This window comes from Babylonia areolata, chromosome 7 (genome assembly GCF_041734735.1).
Source record: "Babylonia areolata isolate BAREFJ2019XMU chromosome 7, ASM4173473v1, whole genome shotgun sequence".
Taxonomy (NCBI): domain Eukaryota; kingdom Metazoa; phylum Mollusca; class Gastropoda; order Neogastropoda; family Buccinidae; genus Babylonia; species Babylonia areolata.
Window position 1 is genome coordinate 48,738,184 of NC_134882.1, and position 11,544 is coordinate 48,749,727.

At 44.4% G+C, this 11,544-nt stretch overlaps 1 protein-coding gene across 2 annotated transcripts; it reads right to left on the reverse strand.

Annotated features, from left to right (window-relative positions):
- Window positions 1–513: 513 nt before the first annotated feature.
- Window positions 514–11,158, reverse strand: LOC143284289 (uncharacterized). Of its 2 annotated transcripts, XM_076590989.1 has the most exons (5): window positions 11,060–11,158; window positions 8,688–8,785; window positions 5,254–5,369; window positions 3,441–3,850; window positions 514–3,386 (listed from the first exon to the last, which is right to left on the reverse strand). In XM_076590989.1, the coding sequence occupies exons 1-5, from the start codon at window positions 11,060–11,062 to the stop codon at window positions 801–803; spliced, it is 3,213 nt and encodes a 1,070-aa protein (XP_076447104.1). In that variant the 5' UTR covers window positions 11,063–11,158; the 3' UTR covers window positions 514–800. The 2 variants fall into 2 exon arrangements, with proteins under 2 accessions (XP_076447104.1, XP_076447103.1); XM_076590988.1 differs by having other exon boundaries at window positions 514–3,850.
- Window positions 11,159–11,544: the final 386 nt, after the last annotated feature.

Consider the following 11,544-nt stretch of genomic DNA (forward strand, 5'->3'; position numbering starts at 1 on the left):
GCACACGCACCACTGCGCGTGCTTGCGTGTTTGGTTCAAAGTTTTGTTTGACGGGGTTTTGCTGTAACTGACATTAGATGCGCGCGAGAGCACACGTGTGTGTGTGTGTGTGTGTGTGTGTGTGTGTGTGTGTGTGTGTTTGTGTGTGTGTTTGTGTTTGTGTGTTTGTTGTGTGTGTGTGTGAATATGGTCGTCTGATTGTGGCCATGTGTAATTTGGATTTATATAACCGATAGTCTCTTAATGTAGAACCTTGAGTGAACTACACTTTTCTCTCTTTCCTCCCTCCCCCCTCTCTCTTTTTCTGACTCATAGATACATTCATTCCCCCACCCACCTACCCACCCACTCCGCACACAGAGACGCACATAGGCATGCGTACAATCTAACATACAAACATTCACCCATCACACATACGTACTTGAGCGAAAAGCAAGAGAAAAGCAGAATAATGGTGAACGACATTCAGACAAACAATGAGAGCAATACTCTGATTTCTTTCTCATCCCTTTCTATTTGAGGAGATTCCTTGGGTGAATACATGAACACCATTGTAAAAAGGCATTAATACAATCGGTTCTCCTGTTAATTTAGATGTTTCCTTCCGAGATGTTAACGTTCTTTGGAAATTGACCATTTCAAAGTAGTATTGAGGAAGGGAATAAACTTCGAATCATAAACAAAAACACACTTAATTTCAAGTTTCAATGTTTGTTCGCTAAAACGTTCTTCCAGATATCACAAAAGCAGTATTTAGAGGCGCTAGAATAGGCTGAAACCGGAAGACAGAATTTTCAAATTCAGCCACGTCCATTTTCCGTGTATACTCCAAAAGCCTGATTCGGGTTTTCGGCGTAGTCGCTGTTGGTATTGGTGGAGCCGCTATGACCGCCATCGCCAAGGTCGTTGCTGTTGTAGGAGCTGCTGGAACTCCGACTGACGGAGGACCCGTTTCCGGTGGAGAACGCCTTGCTGCCGCCCCCGGTCACGGTGCTGGAGGTGCCCACCAGCCCGCTATCATAGACCTTCTTGCTGGAGCCAACCACCGCGTTGCCCGTGCCGCCGAACTTGTTCAGACCCCCGCCGGTGGTGAAGGAGGTTCCCGTCAGCGAATTGCCCGCGCCCAGACCGCTGCCATAGAACGCGCCCTTGCCTGTGTTCAGAGCGCTGCCAGAGAACGCGCCCTTGCCTGTGTTCAGACCGCTGCCGCCCCCAAAGCTGGAGCCGGAGGAGCTGGAAGAATAGCTGGACCTGCCGCCGGAAGACCGCGTGACGACAGATCCTAAACCAGAACCACCGGAACTGCCGAAGGACAGACCTTTGCCGGACAAATTCTTGTCAGCGAAAGTCTGTGGATGACTGGCAGCAGAAAACCTGGAGCCTGACGCCAGACCGGTGTGACCTGAGCTTGATCCGAAGCCTTGACTCCTGCCTATACCATGAAGATCGTTTGAAGTCAGGCCGTTCTGGTTGAAAACGGTGCCGGAGGCGGACTTCAAACCACTGTCAGCAATGTTACCCAGGATTCCAGATTTGATGCCTTGGCTACCGAAGCTAGAACCCAACCCCTTGTTAAGGCCCTGGTTGTTAACCAGGTTCAGTGCTTCATTCCGAGGACCTGAGCCGAAGGATTGCTTCCCGAAAGAGAAGTTAGGATTACCGAGGTTCAGTCCTTGCCTGCTGCCATGTCCCCCGGCGAAAGAACCAGGGACCGCAGGCTGCCCCAGCCCCCCATGCTGTGTGAAGGAAGATTTGGAACTGGCGCCCAAGTTCTTTGCCAAACTGCTTCCGGCTCTTGAACCCAGACCAGAACCTCCGAACGAGTTACTGGAAAGCTGACCACCATGCAGGTTTGAACCACGCTGGGCAGATAGCACGTTCCCTGTCAGGGGATTCTGGTTAGTATAGGGGCCCACAAAAGAGCTGCCAGTTCTCCTGTCGCCTAGCCTGCTCGGCGAATTAAATGGGCTAGTGCTGCCAAAGTTAGGCTTGGTACCAAGACCACCTAACTTCCCCAGTTCCGACCTACTGGTTCCCAGGGATGGACTGTGCCCGCCCCGTACATCGGTGTTGACATGAAAGTCAGAGCTTGGTCTGAAGGACGAAGAACCACTGCCGGGGAAACTGTGTAGACCGCCAGTATTAGAATGCACGTTGGCGAGTCCCCCTCTTGGATCAACACCGCCAGAATTATCTGAATAGCCACTGAATCCTGCTGCCGCTGCACGTGCATCCAGTTCTTTGCCTATACTATCCTCCTGGTTGTGGCTGTTGTCACCAGTAACGGAAAAACCCAAACCATTGTGTCCTTTATTGAATTTGGAGTTCCCAACCTGAGTGTTTACGTTGCCAGTGAAGTCCTTCTTAAAAGTATTGCTACTGTCCACAGAATTTGGGTTTTTGAAAGCACCATCAACATCAAAGGCGTCAGCTTCGTTGAAGCCATAGCCACCGTTCCCGTTCAGCAGTTCATTGACGAGGTTGCCGCCGCCACCCAGCTTGCTGACCTGGTCCTGGCTGAGCTGAACAGTACCACCTCCAGTCTTTACGCCACTGTCATACACGTCATTCCTGGCTGTGTTGGAGGTGGTGACGGTGGGAACAGGGTGACTTTTGGGGGACGGGAAAGCGCCGTTGCTGCTCAGCTTGGTGTTCCCAGGGGAAGGAAGAGCTTTGCCTGGAAACGCTGGCTTCGTGGGCAAAGCGTGGCTGCCCGGAGGCTGTGGGAAAGCTTGGTTGCCATCTGTGTAAACACCACCAGCGTTTGACGCGAGGTTGTTGACGTTGTTGAAAGACGGCTTTTGAACGTTACTGGTACCGTGGTCACCGGCCACAGTCGGGCTCGCATGGAAAGGCAGCTGGTTGGTTTTGCCACTCAGTGTATCGGGAAAAGCGCCAGAGTTGGTGTTCCCGTACAGGTTAGCGTCGTTAGCACCACTGGGGAATGGGTTTGGATTAAAGCCTGTTTTCACCGTGCCGGAAAGGTCCTTGGCGTGAAGATCCCCACCTCCCGCGTGTCCACCGCCGACACGACCCCTTCCGAGAAGACCATCGGAGTGACTTCCAACAACAGAACCACCATCTCCATAAACCCCACTGTTCTTCCTAGCGCCCAGATTAGTCGAGCCACTTGGGAAAGCTGGAAGATCTTTGCCAGGAAGTGGGTTGACCTTGGGCAGACCTTCACCAAAAGCTGGAAGATCTTTGCCAGGAAGTGGGTTGACCTTGGGCAGACCTTCACCAAAAGCTGGAAGACCATTGCCAGGAAGTGGGTTGACCTTGGGCAGACCTTCACCAAAAGCTGGAAGACGTTTGTCAGGAAGTGGGTTGACCTTGGGCAGATCTTCACCAAAAGCTGGAAGACCTTTGCTGGGAAGTGGGTTGACCTTGGGCAGACCCTCACCAAAAGCTGGGAGACCTTTGCCAGGAAGTGGGCTGACCTTGAACAGACCCTCACCAAACCCTGCACTCACCCTCTCCCCAAGTCCTTTACCCACGTCCAGCGGGCTGTGGACGTCTCCTGTCACAGGCCGCCCTTTGCCGCTGAGAGGGGAACCTGCAGAGAAAGACTTGGAAGGAACGTTGGAAGAATAGTTCGGAGTGTGACCACCAGAAGGGAAGTTGGACTGAGGGAGACCGCTGGAGTGATCACCGCCAGAGGGGAAATCAGACTGAAGGAAACCACTGGAGTGACCATCGGAAGCATAGTTGGCCTGAGGCAGGGCGTTGGAAAGTTCACCAGTGGGGAAGCCTGTCTGCGAGTGAGGGTCGACGCCGGCGCCGAAAGCCTTGTTTTCGAAAGCTGAGGGGACAAACTCCACGCTGTTGTATTGTCCGCTGTTACCGCCGCCTGAAAAAAAAAAAAAAATTAAAAAAAGAATAGAACGGATAAAATGGAACTGAGATTAGAAAACACGAAATGGAATTGAATAAAATGAAATGAAAAAATGACAGACCACACAGACCTAGAGGTATATAGTTATAAAAAGCTGCATCAGATGATGTGGGAACTTACATAGCGCCTATTCTCGGTCAGAGACCAAGCTTTAATCGCTTTAAAAACACGGATCCATTTGCGTCCGAAAACACACGAAGGGGGTTCAGGAAGATCTGAAAACTTTCCACCCTTAACCCACCAGCTGCGATGGAGATCGACCTCTGGAAACTCGGGCGAGAATAGAGAGCTCTAACCATTTGACCACCGCACCCGTAGACACCACATCAATTGCACACACACACACACACAGATGGAGAGAGAAAATGTGTGCATGCGTGCGTGCATGTGTATGTATATATAGTGTGTGTGTGTGTGTGTGTGTGTGTGTGAAGCTACCCACGGTGGCCCGCCAAAGAGGACCTCAGCATTCACAACAAGCTCTGCTTGTTTCACTCTGTGGAGTGCTCACTGGGCGAATTGCCCCTGGATGCCAACTGCACAGGAATCGTCTCACTCCATCAAAGAAAAAATTCACCACAGGGAAGGTAGGGACCTCTCATTTGTTAAGACTATGTCTTTCCGGAAACAGACATGAGCAGAAGCGTGAACGGCAAAACCAAATCTTGAAAAAAAAAAGCAACAGTGTGAACATTTCATGAAATCTGTAAATAGAAGATATTAGATACGGCATACGGGTGACAGTATCAAGGGACAATAATCCACAGGGGGCTAAATGGAACACGATGGTAAATCCAAAGATTAGATAAATCATGGACACCATGCCACAAACCCAAATGCCTCACTGGATGTTGCATGATATGCTATAACAGACTGCATGACGAATCCAAGCCCAGATGTCTTCGTATAACATAAAGAAGAAGAAGAACTCAGTCTTTGGTTAACTTTTAACATTACAAACTGACTCGCGCTGAGGTAAAAATAAGGAGCTCTTGATGGTAGTTCCTAGATATAAAACTGGACGCCGCGCAACAAGCCTGAAATAATGATGCATGATACGCTACATATATGTATGTACTAAAGACAGTCTGATGAGAGAGAAAAAGGACAAACAAAGGGAGATAAAGACAGTATCAGTATCAGTAGCTCAAGGAGGCGTCACTGCGTTTGGTCGAATCCATATACGCTACACCACACATATACGCTACACCACATCTGCCAAGCAGATGGCTGACCAGCAGCGTAACCCAACGCGCTTAGTCAGGCCTTGAGAAGATAAAGACAGATAAGCAGGAAGGCACGGAAAAAAAGGAAAGAGAACCATAGGCAGACCAGGTATCAATGATACACATAGTTACCTGTGTTGGAGGTGGAGTGAGCCACAGGCTGTGAAGAGCCCCCTCCGGCATAGTTACCGCCACCATCATTGCTGTAGCCTCCTCCCCCGCTGTCAGAACCTGTCGTCTGATATCCACTGAAAAGAGAGTTTTAACTCACTCAGTACGGCCAGTCCTCTCTTCTCCTCTACACAGACCCCTCGGATGTCCAGTGGGTGTCTGAATGACCCAACCTTTAGCTTCCGTCGTCAAAATTGTGGTATTCTTTGTCAACATTCACGTCTTCAATATAAGAGCCTTCCGCTTGCAATATTTTGATGATGGTAATTGGGGTGAAACGCTGTTAACGTCGTCTCTTTCGCCGTTCGTATGGAAAGAGTTAAACATGATCATTAATTTTGTATGTGTGAAGATGAATGAGAGAGAGGAGGAGGGGAGGCTGAATACTGAGAGGAGGCACAGAGAGAGCTCGTAAATATGTAAAATGGTCTTTGATCTATAAACGAAATTTCATGTGATCTCTTTGAAATCTTGAACGTGTATGTGTGGTCTGGATATATTTTTTAATACTTGTAGTTACGCTAATAACAATGATAATGAAAAGAAGAAGCAGAAAGTTATCATTATCATCATCATTATCATTAGTGGTAGTAGTAGTAGTAGTAATTGGTTGACTGGTTGGCTGTTTGACATATATCAATTAGTTGGTCAATTATTTTGTCAGCTGGTTAATTAATTGGAATATCTATTCATTCGTTTGTTTAATTATTCATTCGTACATTTATTTGTCGTTTGAACCGTTAATTGCGGAATATTTAGTCACTCGTTTGTTTAATTATTCATTTATTTATTTCTTTGTAGTTTGAACTGTTGATTTTCTCATGTAAACATATGTTTTAATTTGTTAGTGTAATTCTATGCGATCTCTGTAAATGCTCAAAAATGTAATGTTGTTCGTCGTGTCCGATTAATCACATCAGGACAGCTGAGGAGGCAACTGCCGTCCCGACTATCTGGGATATAATTTGGTTTTTGTGAAGAGTGTTTTCTTGACGGGTGCAGTAGCCGAATGGTTAAAGCGTTGGACTTTCAATCTGAGGGTCCTGGGTTCGAATCTCAGTGCACCTGGTGGGTAAAGGGTGGAGATTTTTCCGATCTCCCAGGTCAACATATGCGCAGACCTGCTGGTGCCTGAACCCCCTTCGTGTGTATGCGCACGCAGAAGATTAAATACGCACGTTAAAGATCCTGTAATTCATGTCAGCGTTCGGTGGGTTATGGAAACAAGAATATACCCAGCATGCACACCCCCGAAAACGGAGTATGGCTGCCTACATGGCAGGGTAAATAAAAACAAACAAACGGTCATACACGTAAAATGTTACATGTTTGTCTGAGTGTGTATGTGTGTGCGTCTGAAATCTGATTGAATGACACAGGAAACGAATGATGAGCGCCCAGTGGCAGCCGTCAGTCGGCTCTACCCAGGTAGGCAGCCTGTGGTGAAAATTTCCCCGTGTATGTAAAGCGCTTAGAGCTTGGTCTCTGACCGAGGATAGGCGCTATAGAAGTATCCACATCAATTAATCCAGTAACATCCCCACCATCGGCCAAGAGGGCTTTTATCTTTATTTGGATGGTCCCCAGCTCCCACGGCAGCAGCGCTAACAGCCAGTGCAATCTTGTATCCCAGTTTGAGAGTCACAATCCTTCAAAAAAAAAAAAAAGACTAAACTATCAATGAATTCTCATTGCTGTGGAGAAACCATTGACCATACAGCTCTCGCCTTGCTGTTTGCCTAACTCATGTCCGTCTCTGATGCATGTCTACTAAATACATATTTTGGTGTTTGTATTGTGTAGCTTGACAACCATGTGGTAATTTCCGATGAGAGATAATACAGCAGACTTTACTTCTCATTTCTTGGTAGTACTTCTTGAGTGTTACGCAGACAGCACACGAGCACAATCACACACACACACACACACACACACACACACACACGCACACGCACACACACACATGCACGCACGCACACACGCACACACACCCAAGAAAAAAGGAAAGAAAAAAAACTCCAGCAACAACAACAACCAAACACACACAAAAACAAACTCTTGGGGTAATGTTCAAGGTGCTTAATAAAGGGGGTGTACCGTCGCCATAAGCAGACGCTGTGCTATTTTTCCCAGTAGAGTATTTTGTTTAGATATCAAGGAACAATTCTCCTTGTATAATATTTTGTTAGATATCAAAGGACAAGTCTCCTTGTATAATATTTTGTTAGATATCAAAGGACAAGTCTCCTTGTATAATAAACTGTTTAGATATCAAAGGAAATGTCTCCATGTAGAATACTTTCTCCAGATACCGAAAGACACGTCTCTATGTAGAATATTTTGTTTAGATGTCAAAGAACAAGTCTCCTTGTCTAATATTTTGTTGAGATCTCAAACGACAAGTCTCCATATAGAATATTTTGTGGAGATGTCAAAGGACAAGTCTCCATGTAGAATATTTTGTTTAGATGCCAAATGACAAGTCTCCATGCAGAAAGTCTTTGTTTAGATGAAAGGGACAAGTCTCCTTGTATAACATTTTATTTAGATGTCAAAGGACAAGTCTCAATGTAGAATATTTTGTTTAGATGTCAAAGGACAAGTCTCATTTTATGATATTTTGTTTAGATGTCAAATGACAAGTCTCCTTGTACAATATTTCGTTTAGATGTCAAAGGACAAGTCTTCTTGTATGATAATTTGTTTATATGTCAAAGGACAAGTCTCCTTGTTGGATATTTTGTTTAGATGTCAAAGGACAAGTCTTCTTGTCTAATATTTTGTTTAGATGTCAAAGGACAAGTCTCCATGTAGAATATTTTGTTTAGATGTCAAAGGACAGGTCTCCTTGTATGGCATTTTGTTTGGATGTCAAAGGACAAGCCTCCTTGTATGATATTTTGTTTAGATGTCAAAGTACAAGTTTCAATATAGAATATTTTGTTTAGCTGTCAAAGGACAAGTCTCCTTGTATGATATTTTGTTTAGATGTCAATGGACAAGTCTCCGTGTAGAATATTTTATTTAGATGTGAAAGGACACGTTTCCTTGTATGATATTTTGTTTAGATGTCAAAGGACAAGTCTCCGTGTAGAATATTTTATTTAGATGTGAAAGGACACGTTTCCTTGTATGATATTTTGTTTAGATGTCAAAGGACAAGTCTCCGTGTAGAATATTTTATTTAGATGTGAAAGGACACGTTTCCTTGTATGGTATTTTATTTTGATATCAAAGGACAAATGTAATGCAATGTAACGGTGTATAGTTTCGCAACAAAAAACAATATTCATCATTATAAGTTAATTAGGGAATGACACGCGCGCGCGCGCATTTTTTGAAACAGATAAACGGACAGACTGGCAAACAGACAGTCAAAGGGAGAGACAGATTACCCATTTCCGTTCAGGGCAGTACTGTAGGCATCCTTCATGAGGCTTCCACACACCACCAGTATGACTGTGTAGGCCGACATGAGGACTCGTGAGGGTAACTGTATTGAACATCACATCATGTAGTAATAATAACAATGATTACAAAAAAAAGAAAGTAGTAGTAACAGTAATGATGATGATGACGAGAAGAAGAGAAAGAAGAAGACACAGATGAAGAAGAAATCCACAGTGTTATACCTCCCACCCTCACCCCACAACCCCCACACATATATGCACACACACACACACACACACACACACACACACACACACATATACACACGCACGCACGCACGCACGCACGAAATCACACACGCACGTGAATGGAAAAACTAGATACGTATCCATATCAATTCATGTACACATTTTCAGTTTCTGTTTCAGATTTAAGCAGATGCGAAAACGTGTGGGCTTTTCCATATACGCTACATCCCATCAGCTTAGAAAAGAGGGGTGCAGGGGGTGACCAGATGCCCGGCCTAGGCATCAGCCTATGGCGATGGTCAGGCCCTGAAAGCCAGCCCTAGGTATGCATGTAACATGAGCCAAGAAGTATATAAAATGAAATCAATAAACAAAATAAACAAACCAGATAAAACATTATGATGTTGTCGTGTTGTTGTTTTTTAAAGAAGAAAAGTACATAGAAGACAAATGAGGGGAATAAAATACATGAGCAATGATGAGATATTTTTCACACTCACACCCCCACTAATAAATCATCAACCCCATCCCCTTGCGCAATCCAGCTCATGCGGTTAAACGTAAACCTGGAGTGGTTATTTTATTTTATTTTATTTTATTTTATTTTATTTTATTTATTTATTTTATTTTATTTTATTTATTTTTTTTTTTTTTCTTTTTTTACGCATCTGCCTATATAATATATTGAAATATATATAAACAGATGGATCATGGTGACATGAACACAAAGAATGTTATCAGCAAATGTAGTCCCGTCGTCCACAGGAGTTTAAAGAGAAATTCACCAAACTTCTTTCCACCCATCCTGACACAAACGACAGCACATTACACCTTATTTGCGAGACTGGCGGACGTGGAACATTTGAGCAGCACATGATACTCGTACACACATTACAACTTTCTTCTTGAATGAAGCGTTTGTGTGGGGTTTTTTGTTTGTTTGTTTTGTTTTGTCTTTGTTTGTTGTTGTTGGGTTTATTTTTATTATTAGTGTGTGTGTGTGTGTGTGTGTGTGTGTGTGTGTGTGTGTGTGTGTGTGTGTGTGTGTGTGTGTGTGTGTGCTTTTTTCTTCTTTTTTGTGTGTTCGTGTATGTGTGTTTGGGAATGCGAAATATATCCGCTAAGTGGAAGCCTCAAAGGACGAGGAAGAATCTTATTGGTCTAGAGATGCAGTTACAGAAAACTGTATCGTGTTCTGATTATAAAAAAAGAATTTCTCTTGTATTTGGCGCCAGTACAGATGACGGGCAGGAAAGTGTCACTTTACATATTGTACTAAATTCATTGACTCACTCGATACTAACAACGGCTAACGAGTGAGTTAATCAAACAACGTGAAACATAAATACAGAATAAAAATGTAACCTTAAGTTTCATTAATCTGATTTGTCAACGAAACATACGAAGAAACAACAAGACAATTTTAAACAAATCAACGCAACAACCGCTACATTTACAAAAGATTCTCACAAGAACGCAAGCCATCAGCATCAAATTGATTTTTTTTTTAAATTGCTCAGTGCAACACTTTCACAGCTGTAAGTATCATTCGCTGTCACAATTGTCACAATCTTCCTCTTTCTCCTTGTATTTAGCTCTTCCATGTCCAGACCTAACGCTGTCACAATTGTCACAATCTTCCTCTTTCTCCTTGTATTTAGCTCTTCCATGTCAAGACCTAACGCTGTCACAATTGTCACAATCTTCCTCTTTCTCCTTGTATTTAGCTCTTCCATGTCCAGACCTGAAACCCACTTCCTTCAGAAGTAGCTCCACTGTACCTTCCCTTTCCGTCTACAGTCTCTATAAGTTTATGTCTACATGTTCTCACATGCGTAGCTTTTCATCCGTTTGTTTCAGACTTATGCATGTGTGTGTGAAAGCTGGGTGTGACAGAACTTTGATTTGTATCCGCACGTTTAGCGCTGTGCAGATGTGTAAGTAGCAGGAGTGGTAGTGGTAGGAGGAGGAGGAGGAGCAGCAGCAGCAGTAGCAGCGGCATCATCATCATCAGCAGCAGCAGCAGTAGTAGTAGTGGTGGTAGTAGCAGCAGTAGTAGTTTACAGAATCAAGTATTAATCAGCTTCACAGTTACATGTAATTTTACGAAATCAGTTCCCACCACTCACCATTTCAATCCAGTTCTTTGTTCAGTCCAGTCCTCGACAATGGACACGGCCTTACTGAGTGGCGGCAGAAACGGGATGGCAGACGATAATAAGTCTCGGAATGAAATCGAGTTTATAAACAACAGACTCCACCCATCCTACTTTCTCTTCATTTCCGCTGACAAGTGGATCACGACTTTGCCATAATAATCTGGACAGCTTTAAGACTTCAAGCTGTGGTCAGCCATAGTCTTCGCCTTTTGAGAAGAGTTTTAGTACCGCAGCAGGGGACGGTACTCTTTCAACTGGGATTGCTCACGTCAAAGGGAAGTAATGCTGTTATTGATCAACGTTCCGTTACCATTTTTATTCTCACGCCGAGAGGGGAGTATTGCGGAACGGATATATAGGGGCTCCTTGAAAATCACTTGGGAAAATGTACAGGTCTGAGGATGCGATTGTAACAACTGATTTGGCCCGTGGTTAATTTTGCATTGCTTATCGGT

Coding starts and splice junctions, on each gene's coding strand:
- LOC143284289 (XM_076590988.1), bottom strand. Junction 5,370..8,687: donor ACTGCCCTGAACGGAAATGG/GTAATCTGTCTC, acceptor CTCTCTTTTCAG/TGGATATCAGACGACAGGTT. Junction 3,851..5,253: donor TCACTCCACCTCCAACACAG/GTAACTATGTGT, acceptor TTTTTTTTTCAG/GCGGCGGTAACAGCGGACAA.